This window comes from Rissa tridactyla, chromosome 1 (genome assembly GCF_028500815.1).
Source record: "Rissa tridactyla isolate bRisTri1 chromosome 1, bRisTri1.patW.cur.20221130, whole genome shotgun sequence".
NCBI classification, from domain to species: Eukaryota; Metazoa; Chordata; class Aves; order Charadriiformes; family Laridae; genus Rissa; species Rissa tridactyla.
This window is the reverse complement of record NC_071466.1, coordinates 190,905,187-190,920,137: the sequence shown is the minus strand read 5'-3', so window position 1 is coordinate 190,920,137 and position 14,951 is coordinate 190,905,187. Positions and strand designations below refer to the sequence as shown.

Sequence of the window (14,951 nt, the reverse complement as noted above, 5' to 3'; positions counted from 1 at the left end):
AGCCCCTCCCCATCTTGCCTGTAGGCCCCCTTTAGGTACCGGAAGGCCGCTATATCGTAAGAGATATTTCAGCATTTCAAAATAGAAAACAATCATCTCTATTGATCAAGAAAATTAAAATGTTGCCTGAACAGGCAAATTACACTGCAAAATGCATAGAAACTTCCATCAAAGCTTGTATTCTAAACTTTCGATACAGATATAACCTCAGGAGTAAAATGATCCAGTTCAAACATACAGATACACTAAGAAACATGCCAATTTACAATATCTAAGGCTTCCTTAGAATACGAAGCTTTCATTGCCATCACTCATGACTGCAAATACTGAGACTAGTTAGGCACTAGCTAGACCATAACCTTATAAAATGGATACTGTGGGAAGACATTCTTTCTTTACAGGCCCTGTTTTCCAGTCACTCCTGTCACACAACATGTAAATCACCTCCCAAGACTTCTATACAAACAAAAATACAAACCATGCTTAAAACAAACCACTCTTCTTAAAAAAAAAAACCACCTTCTTAAAAATCACAGGTTTGACCATATGTTAATATTATTTCCCCACTGCCTGATTGACAACTGCGTTTTGATACAACCTTGTCTAACAGAAAACCCTCTGTTTAGCACTTCGTGCTCAGGCAGAAATCCACTTTGAATCAATTTCTAAAAGGTAACAAGGGAAATTTTGGCCCAAGTAGAGAGATTTGCAGGATACTAACTAAGTAGCTGCCTAAATGCTATTTAATGCTACGGGATAGATTTCAGAAGTGTATGTATGTTTAAAAAAAGAGAGAGAGAGATGGCCAGCAGATATTTCTGCAACGTTAGGCTCTTCATGGTGTAATGCGCACTCATACTGAATTTCAGTAAATAATACTAATCCAATAACAGAACAGTATATAAAAGCAAAATTACTGCTGCTCTTGTGGCACTCAAGAGGAATAAATAAATAAATAAATAAAATCTTATTCAAAATCGTATGTCCAAAAGGAAAGTAAAGGTGACTGAAAACTATTTTTCGGTTTATACAAAGTTATATAAACCAACCTAAGATGCTCCTACTTCAGAGGTCTGCTACCTTGCTAAGAGAACTACTCATTACTTTCCATGTGTATGAACCTAGTTGTTCTTAAGACCCTGGCTTAACACAAAGGCTGTTTCATGGTCTTTCTTTGTCTTCAGCTAAGCCATCAGTATCACTTGGGATACTCTAATAAATTAATGTAGTCAGCAGCATGAGTTAAATAGTAGCCACCAGCCCCATGCTTGTATTCAACATCTAGAACAGATGAAGTTGCATTATATTAAAAAGAAGGGGGAAAAAAGTCTCGTTCAAATGCACCCTGAAATGTTGAATTTTAAACAATGGATTTTAAAAAAACCCCACACGTTGGGTGAGATTGTTCACCACATCTCTAAGCTCAGTGGCACAAGATACACAGTGCAGAAGGTTGAGGAAGGTTGCTTCAGGCCTTGCTCCTGGAAAAGCACGAGTGGCAACTTAAATCTGGCAGCAAGGCTACATTGCCTGTCCTTCCCCAGAGCCTTGCCCCCATGCTGTAGGCTTTCTTTATCTACGTCCCTCCTGCATCTAGCCTTATTGTACTTCCTAAGACCTGTCTTGAAAAAAATCCTTGAAAAGAAGGTGCCTTCTTTGGTTTAGAGAGCCTGGGAAGGAATGAAGTGAAGATCTCACCATACATATAAGAGGTGGCTCATGATCTGCTCACTATAATTTAACAAGCTACCATCTCCAGATGAATACAGCAATTATGCATGCTCTCAGCCTTTTGAATATGTAAAGTACCACCCTAAACTCAAATTATCACAAGTGACTGGAGTTGTGGGAGCTACCCTGACAAATGTAGTAACTTGTGAGGTCACAGCAACTTGACCAGAAGTGAGAGCTCCATTTTCAAAATGGAATTAAAATCTGTATTCCTTCTCTCCATCATTAACTTTTTATAAACGATTGCTTTGATTACAAAAATGCATGACATCAAGCTTCACAAGGTTTTGGTAGGAAAACTTAGTTTGGTTTTTACAAAATAATTAATGCCTAATTAATTTTGCCCCCTCCACCCTCTTAATTAAATTCCTCTTCCCAGTTTCTGGGAAAAGGGAAATTTCCCAGTTTCTTCTTCCCACTGCCCAGTTTCCTCTTCCCTTTCCTCCTCCTGAAACACATATGTATGTATTCAGTTTTAATTCATTTCCTAATATCTAGATTTACTGTTCAGCTGCCACATTGCTGTCTCCTTCAGACCTCTTTCCCTCTTTAAGTTGCTTTGGACAGGTACCGCTTCCAAACACAGCAGCTAGACTCCCTTCTTTTTACTCATTTACAATTGCTTTTTCAGCTTTCCAAGGTGTTTCTCTACGCTCCGCATAAGAGGTGCAAGAGAGTGACAATTCTCTTTGCTAGTGGTCTACTGACCAGAGTTTTGACACTTCTGATGTCAGTAATTTAAAGTATTATTAAAATTTCTTTGAACAAAAAACGATCTTTATTCCCAATATGCACTGAAACCTATCCATCCCCTTTTAAAAATCTTTAGAACTGAAACAGGGTTTAAAAACTGCTTTTTAAGAGAGGCACTCCTACTATTCGTAATTCCTTTGGTTTTTTGTAGTATAAGTTACAGAGCTGACTAAGATTTCTTCAGGGACAATATGGATTAATAATAGATGCAGAGGAAGAGGAGAGCTGGTGAGCGCACTCACACCCTCCTAAGCCTCACTGGATGTGAAAGTGTTTCTAAACAGCATATTCTGGAATGCTGACATGACTCCATGCACCACAGGCTCATTCAAAAAGGCATATTTTAAAGCTTTTCTACTACTGCTACCAAAATGTCTGTTACATTTGAAGCACTTCCAATGCAACTTCAATTACAAAAGTTCACAAGATGTGATCTACAGCACAAGTGGAGTTTGCAGCTGGAACAATTAATAAAAGGGTTATTAACTATGGTGCGGGGATTTTTGTGGGTTGGAGGACTGGGGGGCTTTGTAGCTTGCATTAGGGCTGTCTAGTATTTTGGAGACCAACAGGAGCCGTAGTGACCTTCTTCATGGGAGGATATGATATCATTTACCCAGGAACACTAGACTTCATTTGGCTTTCTGGGATATATACTGAAGTCTGCAGTATATGATGCAGCATGCTGCATTTGCTAACCTTTTAAATAAGGATAAGCCCAAATACGCTCCTGCGCAGGACAGGGGGCAAGCCTTGATTCTACCCCACTTCAAGCACTACCAGGTTGTTCTGTCAACAGATAAGATGTTCTAGAGCAAAATAACTACCAGATATGGACTTATTTTGCATTACAAATAGGTGTAGTGCTCCAGAAATATTCACATCTTGTCTTTTAAGAAGAACAAGAAAAAAGCAGGTTTTGGGAGGGAATAAGAAAAAGTCAAAAATATTTTCTCTTTCCTAAAGTCTAACCTCAGCTGGATGACCATAATTTTCACTTTTCTTCCTTCTGAGGGCATAATCTATTTCTTTTCTCCAGATACTTTGTTTCACTTAACAAAACCGGTTATTCTTCTGATTGGCAATAGAGCACAGCACTCAAGGTGTAACACAAGGCAGATGAAGTAAAAATGCATGGCATATATTTTCAGTGTTCTTTTTAAAAAGCAAAAACCTATGAATCAGATTATACTTTCCAAGGTCATATATAAGGAATAGCAAAATTAAAGTGAACTGGAGTATCTGAAAGCGTTCAGGTTTACCTGTATTTCTTTCTACTAAAATTATCTGGACACTATAGTAAATTGAAGTAGCTGAGTTAATTCGGGTGATTGATTATTCAATGCTCACAGTACAAAAATTAATATAGTTTATCTCTTTCTGCTTAAGATTACATAAGAAACTGCATACAAGTTATATTATTGTACTGTATGGACGTGCACAAAGATAAAAGCACATCTTCAAGCAAACTCAAACCCAGCAGCTCTTCAGCAGTAACCAATGGCTTGAGGTTAACATGGTACAAATTAAAGCAAAGCCAAGCAGTTAAGCAACATTGCAAATAATTTCCAATTGTTTCCTATCTTTTCCATCTTCCTGTAAACCTTTTCAATAGTTTCTACAGAGGTCTCATTGGATCAGAAGACACAACTGCTCACAAAAATATCTTTTTGCCCACAAAAATATGATTCCCAATACGAAGAATCTGTAGATGTTATGTTCAAATTAATTTGTGTATACCAGTTTGAAAGAGTGTCTATGCGATCCTCAGTCACCGGACTTTCTAGTGTACTCTTCTGGTTTTCTATAGTGAGATGTATTCATCAAGTACATATATTGCTGGTTTAAATGCAACTAAACTCCTTTGAACAAATAACCTGTCTAATTAGACCAAGTTTTTTAAGTGTAGTCTTCCAGAAGTAGTCATAAGGGATTAACATTTCCTAAATTCATGAACATAATTATTTTTAAGTTATGGATAAACATTTTTTCCTTAAATAGGGATCTCTTCTTTGTGTTATTTTAGATATTTCAACTGACCACTGCCAGAGTCTCCGATTATGCATCTTATCAAAAAAATGATGGATGATAGAACAAATTACTTGTCTATTGATACTTCCTGCAAGATAACACCTTGATAAGAAAATTACTTATAGCCTACAGTTCCCCCATGCAGCCCTACAAGGTAAATCACTGAAACGCTGAAGAAATTGTCAGAAGGTTTGTACAAATACCCTAGATATACTTTAATCATCGCACAATAAAACTTGTGCTTCACTCAGATTAGTTAACGGAAAACTTAGAGCAGGATATATTAACAGTGTGAGTCAAGCTATTCAGAGCATATAGCCAAGTTCCCACACTCAAAATGAGAACATTGCAAGGTTAGAGGTATAACTTGAATATATTTAATTTTAGCTATTAGGTGACTCAAGAAACTACATTGGCAGTGAGGATTACCCTGTATTTCTGTACTTTGAAAGTACGTTAGTTAGACAGTGTGACAACACAATGTAATTATCTTCTAATCAGACATACTTTTAAAAATATCAACATTTCTGACTGAATATAGAAAATTGTATATTGGCAGTTTCAGGCAACTAACACAAGCATGTGCTGGATATCAAAATCAGACATTAGAATTTACAGCTATGTCTGAAGGTATCTTATTAATTTTCTCCTCAATCATTCAGTAACTTGACATAATCATTGCCAAGGTTATTAAAAACAAACAAAACCCGCACTAACGGTATTTATTCCAATATAATTTTAGAAGGAAAAAAAAAAAAGGAATTGCTTGTATAAATAATTTTATAAGGGCATGAGCAGGTCAGGCACTGTCTCTTTAGAACTCTGTAATTTCTTTTTCAGAGGCTGAATTTGCTAAATTCAGAGGCCTGCACTTTGTACTAGTCATGAGAACAGATCCAGGTCTCTTGACTTACAGTTTTTTGATATAGAAGATACTGATAGAGATTGATATAGATTGATATTGGGCCGGAGGGTGAACTGGATTTCACATAAAAGAAAGAGATAAGGGGAATATAACAAGTACGAAGTTGTGATTTTGGAAAGAGATGTTAGAGGACTGAAAGTGCAATAGAAAAATAACAGTAGGTTCTTGAAGACAAATATGAAAATAAACCACAGCAAGGAGGCGCAGTCCACGGCACAGTCCGAGAGAAGCCGTTCAGGATATTACTACACAGATTCTCTCAGTAGGTTTGATTGAAGTAGTTGAAGTCAAGAGAAGTCACTCCCCTGACATCAGTAGGCTTCATTCAGGCCACTACGTGCAGATCTTCTGATCCCTCTTCCTTTCATCTAGGCTGAGAATCCTCCCCATTTCACTGAAGAGTACCATTTCCCATTTCTCTAAGAATCTGTGTCTGTACCCACCCTCCAGAGTTTTTTTAACCAGTCGTATCTATGCTTGCCTCAAACTGATAAAAATTTATAGAGCCTCTGCACCCTTCTGTAACGGGCAGGAGCAAAGCCCGTTGAGTACATTAGTGCTAATGGGAAGGCAGTGGATTGAGGAGAGGCTTGAGAACTTTGGGACCATTAGAGTAATTGCAAGCAGTGAAAACATACACACACAGCTAAAACATAAGGGAAATTATTTACTTTCGTTTATTTAAGCTGTGCATAGGGATTATGAAGCTTTTTCATGCAAATTATTTACAGCCCAAATATAGCATAAGGCATGTTAAACACTGAAGCAGAGATCCAAATTTTATTACCTAGTGTTCAGACTTCATGACTAGTCAGAATGTCTCCTAAGAGAACATTTTAACAGCAAACTCGACCCTCATGGAGCCTGCCATTACTGGATTTAAGTATTTCCTATGCTTTGAAATAGTGCTTTACCGGTTTTTCTGGTGTGTATGTGACAATGTTGACAGGCGTTTCTATCCGTTCAGGATGCTAACTGGAGAGACTAAAACATTATCAGACTATGTTGGCCAAATGTTTGAAAGCAAGAAATCTCCCGTTGCTTCAATTTCCTTCAAATACTTAATATTTTCCTTTGGGGAAGTAACTTGTGTTTTATCATAATGATTTCTATTTGCTTCTGGAGCATGAGTCATGCTCTTCAATTATTTTCAGTTGATTGTGTAATTATAGTGAGAATGGGGTTTGGTTAGTCTTTATTCAGTTTGGGGTTTTTTAATAAGAATTTCTGCTTACCTTCAGGTGAAGTACCTGGCTTTTGAGAAAACACAGAGCTTATTTTACTCTTCTTGCTGCTGTTGCTGTTGACGGACAAGGTAGACTGAATTTTTCTGTGCATTTTTTCTGAAACAGGAGCTGAAAGTTTTCTGTTGTCTGCAGGCACGTGCTTGACCCCGTTGTGAATTCCACTTCCATTACTCAGACCCGCATGGCCGTTTTGGATTTTGCCACTTTCTTCCTCACCCCTTTCCAGTGCTGACGTATTCGGCTGAGGCAAACGTTGAGGTTGTGCTTAAAATGAAAGAAAGAAAGAGTTAATTTCAATTGTAAATTGATAACTGAACATTTTGGGCTAGACTGGGAAAGCAACTTTCATTGCTTGTATTGATCAAAGAATAGACTGAAAAGGTAACATGCCCCCATCAAAAAAAGAATGCAAAAAATATCTCTAGATTAAAAATAATTATTAGGTATTCAGAAAGCACCTCACGTCTGTATGAGGCTTAGATTCCCTCTTCATCACTGCATGGAAAGGTTCACAATGCTCTGTGAATTAGACAGAAAGAATAAGGCAAGAAATTTAAAGAAGGAAAAAATCAGGAATGGGAGAAAAAGTAGCAAAACTGAGATAAACTTGGGTTAAGGGAGCCAAATGAAGAATGGGGGGAAAGGCAAAAGGAGAGAAAAAGGTACGGGAGAGAAGATACAGACTGCAGTAACAGAAGTGAAGCTGCAGGTTGGCCAACCTGCCGGTCTTCAGAAAATAACCTGAGTGACAAGGTAGGACTCCCCCCCCCGACATTGAACCACCACAGACCAGGATATTAGAGAAGAATAAGAGTATCCAGGTAACTAACAACAGTTTGAGCATAAATTCATAAAGATTGTGTATTGCTGGAAAGAACAAAACCAATCAAAATCTGATTTTGTGGAGAAGCTGATCCACTAATGAGAAGGAATGTGCATTCAAACACCACGAGCCAGAGTCTCCCTGACCATATTCCTCAATTCAGAATCACAATTTGAAAAATGACTGTAACGGGCCAGTTGGGGCTTTAATGGCAACAAACTGATATGGTCAAAGAAAAAAAAATACCAAACCTGTCAAGGCCTTAACCAGGGCCTGGTTAAGACTCCAAGAGTACATTCTAATGAGAGCACGGAACTTGACCATTCTTTGTTGAGCTACTGTATCATAAAGGAGCATATTTTTAATAACATGGAAGATACATTACCTATGTATTTAAAGTCTGTATCTAAACAAAAGAAAATATGCCGGATTTTTTTTATGTAAAGGTTTGTAAGAAAAAAAAGTAGTATCCAATTAAAGATCCTTATTCAGAAAAAAAAATGCAGACTTTGTTCGAAAACTAATTAAACTATACACATCGTAACACAACAAGATTTCATCATCAAAAAGCATCAGCCCAATCACCTCTCCTAATCAGAACACTACTGTATCATGGCTTGGACATAAAGAGGTTTTCAGACAGTCCAATCTTCAACAATTTATAAATCTAATATCAAGGAAAAAGCCCAGATGCTACTGAACACTCAACATAAGAGAGATTAGACAGTGCCAGCAGTAAAGAAAAACAGGGCTGCAGCATTCTCTTTTTAGAGAATGAACTTTCACATCCATTTTCCGATGATTTCACAGCATTGCTTCATATGTAGATTACACTGTGTCCAAGATACCAATATGTATAGATAATTATAGTTGGCTTCCTCTAAAAGAAACATTGCCACTGATCAACTCAGGTACAAGTGACCGAACTTTCGGACAAATACTACTGGGACACACAGACCCACGGTCTCTAAAAAGGCTCTCGGTTCTGAATTTGCCTATCAAACCCTCCGTGCTTCCTTTTTATCAAGGGCACTGATATTCTGAGATTGCGTCCTCCAACTATCATAAACTTGTCCCGATTAAACTTCAGATAAATCTTAAACTTTAACTCCTGGTCACGTTCACAGGCAAAAAGAGATATTTTTCATAACAGTTAAAATATGAACTGATTCATTTTTTCTTGCCATTTGATTTTTTTAGTCACTGCGACTAAGATTTTAGGAAGATGCCCTAGACTACCCACATCTATGTAGGTCAGAGTAACCCTGATTGAACCTACTTTACAAAACTGATAATTTTGTGTTGCGGGAAAGGGCGGGGTGGGGGAAACATTTATGCTTTAGTCTCCCCAAAGATGTTGCAGGGTAGACAAAGATTACTCCTTTCCATTACCAGCAGTGGCTGCTAACAAACCTCCAAGGCAACAGAGCAGGAGTACGAATGCTATCTGGCACCTGAGCATCTAACTGTTGCCCAAAAAGTTTTTGATGGCAATACAGAAACTCCTTCACCTTTCAATTTTGCACAAGTGCTCCCAAAACCTATGCATATGTATAAGCAAGACACTTTCTGCACTGTGGAATTCCATTTGTAGCATATATTCTGCTAACATTTCCAGACTATCATAAAAGCCCCAAACCAAGTTTTTAGGGAGTTTTCTCCTACCTGAAACAGGGTTCTTTAAATCATACTACCAGAAACCCCTTGTGTTGGAATATGTGCAAAACAAATTTTGTTAAAAAATTAATCAAATCCTTCTATTTTAAAAATTGTCAGTATAGATGTAACTACAGTCAAAAATAAAATCCTTATCAACAATAGGAATCAAAATTTTTACTCTCTAAAGTTCAGTGCTCATACTTATAGCTTTCCGTAGCTTTATTTTGATTATCCTGCTCAAATGTAAATTGTACTATTAAATTGTGCTTTTCACATTCCATTTAACAATATTTCTCCACACTGCACTGCTGCCTACAATTCCCAAATGTGGAGTGGTGCAGTTGCACCAATAACCTAGAATTACTGGGGAGGGGTTAACTGTCCTCAATAAATAACAGCAACAGACTATACTGAAAATTCTGTATGTCTGGACACACAAGTTTCTAAAACTGACAGTTATGACCTTTTCCAAGACAGCTAAATTTGTGGTGGCAGCTCACAATTGTTTGCATATTTTTGGTGCTTTGCTTCAATACAGTAACTTGGCAAATTATCCAAAATTCCACCTTCAAAGTTAGGGTTGTTTCTGTCAAGCTGTGGGTGAATGGGAAGTCTTGGGGAATCTTAACAGTCATTTGTGTTTGCTTTCTTTACTATTTTTACTAAATTATTTGGGGGGGGAGGCGGTGGGTTTTGTTAAAGGGGTTTTTTGGTTTTGTTTTTTTTTTAATAATCATGTTCCCAAAGTACTCTTACTTCAGCCTTTTAGCATTTACATACAACTTTTTAGCTGACTGGCTTTACAGTATTCACATGTGATACACAGGTCAAATCAAAATGGAATAAAACCCCAAATGGATTAGTTATCTCAATTTAAATTTATTTTAACTTTATTGATAATTTTGCACTAGGGAGACTTGAATCTTATGGTTAAAACACACTTGAAACCAATTAGGAACCATATGACCGCATTCTAGCATAAAGAACAAAAGCAATTGACAGTTCCAAGATTAAGCTGCAACCACTCAGTTTAAAACAGAAATATTTTTACCTTATTTTTTAAAGGTTGTGTATATCTTAAAAAAAAAAAGGTGTAATATGGGGAACGACACAATGCTTCTTAAAACACAGTGATACCCAGGGACTCTCACTCTCTCTTTAATGATCCACTGCTCTCATTCAGCTGTCTTTCTTTTTTCAAATCTTTACATATGTGACAGCTCTCAAAAGTAGACCATAGACCATCTGGCATTTTCAGAGGTGTAACTTGTGCAAATTCAGCTCTACTGGGAACACAATGCTATCTTCTGCCTGCGTTATAAAAGATACAATAGAATGTAGAACTTATGAGTTGTTTTGAATTATTCATTTTTTGCCTGTATATTCAAGAAATTTTACAAACTCTGCATTTTGTACTACATAATCACATGCGTTAAAGGTACAAAGAAACTTTTTGACACCTCTTTTCTACAGAAAGATGGCATTTTGTTTGATATGTGAACATTCAGCGCCTGTTATATCATTCTAAACAGGCCGTGTGCTGCTACAAAAGATCCCATTTTACACTCTTATGTATGAGCAAAAATTTTATTCTTGATATTCAGTAACTAATGCAATACACATCAAAATTTCAAATATGAGTTGGATGAACATTCAGCATCTTCAAATCAGGATGGCACTGGTCACTTACTATACGTTAAAGATTTTTTTTTTTTAAAAAATCATTCCTCGCACAACATAGAAACATTGTCATTTCAAACATCCACAATGAATAGTTTCAAATGTCCTAAGAAATACTGTGCTTTTTAGGTTAATGTGTTTTTAATCTTTAGCAAAAGCAGTAGATTTAAGTCAATATTTTATACAGTGCTAACACTAGTGGATTTTCAATAAGAATGATAAATATTGGATTAATGATTCAATAGACTGAATCTTTTTTGATAGAAAACTAGCAGATAATGTAGCTAGTAATAACTATACATGAATCTGCTGCCTGTGGAAAAGCAATAAAAAGCCAATATATTGCTATAGAGTATAATCTATTAGCGTGTTTCACTGCTTCCTTGTCATTGGTTTCCTTGCAAAGTGGGCCTTAATACAATAACTTCTGCTGTTATTTAACTGACTTTACATAATAATTTAATTGTGAGGTTACTATCTGGTGAATAAATATTCCAGTACTAAGCATTTACTATGGTTTTGATGTTTTTGAAGTAACTATGCGCCTTCTCATTCAGAATGTAAAATCCTTAGCACAGCTTAAAGAAATATGCGCGTCTACATACACACTGACAATACATTGTTTACACCTTGCAAAATAACAGCTATTCTTAGGAGAAAAATCCTGATGGATGCATTTAACAGAAAAATATATGTCAACACAGGGAAACTCCCAACCGAAAGAGGACAGTCTAAGCTATCATTAGGGATTTTAGACAAAACACAAAAACAAACATACACGGAATACAGACTCCTCAGAGTCAAAGTGAATCAAAAGAAAACATCAGGAGGGAGAGAAGAATTGAGACAGCTAATTAGTAGCCTAATCACATCAAAAGCAATTCCGAGGCAGCTGATAGAGATGCCCGTGGAGTTTGCTAGGCTGGCCAATGCCACCGATGGAAAAACTACCCTCCGGTTTGCAGCCTGGGTCATCTGACTGCGTACCCAGAGAGGTCAGAATGGTGGTTTTCTTTGTTTACGACACAACAGTTTATGACATCAGATCAGGCACAGTATTTTTGCAGGTGGACTAGGGAGGAATAAAATGGACGACTCCCGGGTGTAGAAAAATGTAACCTTTGGTATTTTCAAATATTGAGAAAATACAAAGTATCATTTCATTAGAAAATACCCTCAACACTTCTCTGCCTCCCAAAACAGCTGCAACCACCATGAGAGGATGAACTCTTTTGAGGAAATACAGAGGTCCTGCTTGGGTCCGTTAATGCTGAAAGCCAAGATCTACATGCTAGTTTGAGCTGGGGAAACTGTTTGATCTCAGTGGTAGCTGCTCCTACTCCCTCTTCATGGATCACACGGAAGAGACCACATGCAAGGGAGGTAAGAATCGGGCCTCTGGATTTTATCAGCGCTTCTTCGTAACACGAAGCTTGAGGGGAAAAATAAAGCAGATGAGAGATAGTCATGGATTGCACAATAAAACCAGGGGCTGCCTGGATTCTAGAGTAAAATTAAGGTGATTCCAAATTGCTTCTGGAAAAGACATAAATTCCTGAGACATAAAAGGCAACATTTCCAACTGACTAGCAAAAAGTCTTACCTTTTCAAAACTATTACAAATTGTATGCATTCATACGCTCGATAAGCATAAAATTTTAGTCAAGCTGGGAGAACTCAAATATCTCCATCTCTCTCCCTCCCCACTTTTCTAACTAAAATCCTGACTAGTCTCTATGTGGATCTTCAAACCACATCAATAGTTTTCTCTGCCTAGCTATCCAGAATATTAACATTCAGATTACAAGATGTACCTCTGAGTCAACCTGTGAAGTGGCTTTTGTCAGCAATTATTTTTGAATATTTTCTAGGACATAAATAGCATATACTGCAGCTTCCATATCACAGAAGGCATACATTAACTAAATAACAAGGTACCATCAAGGTACAATCTATCTTTTAAAATCAATTTTTTACACTGAATTTTTTATACCATGCTGACTTTACAAGGAAAACAAAGTACCAACTAACAGCATCAACCACCTTTTTAGAATTGCTTCTTCTAAGACATGAGGACGTCTTCAAAATGAATACAATATATTATTATGAAACAGGATGGCCTTTGTAATGAAAATACTGTAGTAAAATTGCTGGTACGAGTTTTACAGGACCCACACTGAGAACACTTTGTTAAAATACGTCTGAGAACGCATCCAGGGAACACCAGGTGTAACAGAAATGGGGCTGGCAGGGGACAAAGGGAAAAGACATTTTATCCCGTCGGCTCTCAGTCGGTGAAGGGCTGACAAGAATGGCAAACGCACGTCTGTGTGTGTGTTTATGGGTTGAGAAGGCGACACAAGTGCATGAGAAGGTGCCAAGAGTACTCTTAAATCTGTGCAAAGACACCTGCAGTGCCTTCCTTTGGAAGCACTGCAGGACCTTACACGCTGTTTGAAGGGTTGCAGGAATTGTATAAAGATGTCTTTGACATACCGAGAAAGAAGCAGTTACCACAGGGAAGCATGAAAAGGGCTGGTAGCCAGAGGTTTACAAAGTTGATAGGTATTCCCACGGAAAATGTAGAGTGAATTTCTCTATTTTCAAATCCTCTTTCCTGATATGATTTTTCAAAATGAAAAAACGCATGCTGATTTTTTTAATGACAGCAACAGTATATTTTCAATCATTGCTGAAATGAGTAAATCCTTAACATTTTTTATTACCTGTCTTTTAACAATGAAATCAAAATCCAAATATCCTTTTGTCTTCTAATTACCATTAGATTATCAGTAAATTCGCCTTCTTTATCATACACAAATCTTACAATCATTAGCAATGTTTTTCATGAGACTGAAAATAACGGCATCTATGACAAACTTTGAAGACTATTTGAATATTCTTGCTAGATCACAATACATGTGATATACAAATAAAGATGATTCACATAACGCAATGATTGTTAAGCCACATCTACATCAATGACACATAGTTCCTACTGTAGCATACAGTTTTTCATTTCTTGAGAACAAGTAGCAATAGCTCAGCATGAAAAATCCAAGAGAAGAGCCAAACACAAGACAGGACATTGTTGGTAATAGGCACTCAGACACCTGGGGAATAAACTCCTATATAAAGCTGTGTTCAAAAGTGGGAAATTTTACTCCAAGCTCTCCACTTGCAACATTTGCCTATCCATTTTTCTCCCCGTACATGCTGCTAGAGGACTGGAAAAGAACTGCAGTCTATTTGCTCTAATGTTTCATAGCATTACGACTACTTAGAGCAGTGGCAACCATCGCACAGACATGTGCAGTGGCATGTTAACTTGTCGTCACCATTCCAACATTTCATGGTGTTTCATACATTTATCAATTACTTCTGAAGGTGATTATTTTTTTTATTTAAGGTGAAATGCCTATTTATTTCTTTATTTTCTACATAGGCAACTTATGAAGAGGCATAATGATATTTTTGATTTTTTTTGCTGTTGTTGTCGTTGTTATTGTTAAATCTTTATAATGCACAATGGCTTGTAGAAATTGGGTAAGAGAACAAAATAATACAAAAATTAAAAATCAGATAATTAGGCTTTTTGTTAATTTCTACATTAATTTCTATAGTGCTGAAAGTTATTTATTTCTGAAACACAAATAATCAGTAATTTAGTAAACGTGAACACAGTCCCCAAAATCATAAAGGATACAAAGGGGTGCCAACCTAATACTATCCCACCTCACCAAGGAACCGAATGCTTTGCTTCTGGAGCTTTAATTTTAAAAGGAAGGTTAATTAACCACTAGACTCAAAAAGTAATCCAAGCTGTTGGCATGACAATTACAGCAGCTATGCAATTAGTACCTGTTACAACGTATGGTTATACCACTGCATAAAGACACACTGGTGTCCCATGGAACTCAAGGCACTAAGTCAAATATTTGGAACAGTTTTGATGCCCCTCACCATTGTGTTACTTGTTCCCGAATCAAATAATAAACATCAAAGAGAAGCTACAAACAACAGGATATCGCTTGCTGGGTATTGCCTCATAAGCGGCACAGCAGGATGTACCAGACAGGAGAGATAACCTCAATGTCATTAA

General features: G+C 37.0%; 1 protein-coding gene across 3 annotated transcripts in view; it reads right to left on the bottom strand.

The window, feature by feature from the left end:
* The window catches only part of MDFIC (MyoD family inhibitor domain containing), a 53,583-nt gene that overhangs the window by 9,797 nt on the left and 28,835 nt on the right, over positions 1-14,951 (bottom strand). For all 3 annotated transcript variants that reach the window (XM_054193577.1, XM_054193569.1, XM_054193588.1), the window contains exon 4: positions 6,676-6,951. In XM_054193577.1, the coding sequence (XP_054049552.1) occupies positions 6,676-6,951 (276 nt within the window). The remainder of the gene's footprint in view (positions 1-6,675; positions 6,952-14,951) is intronic.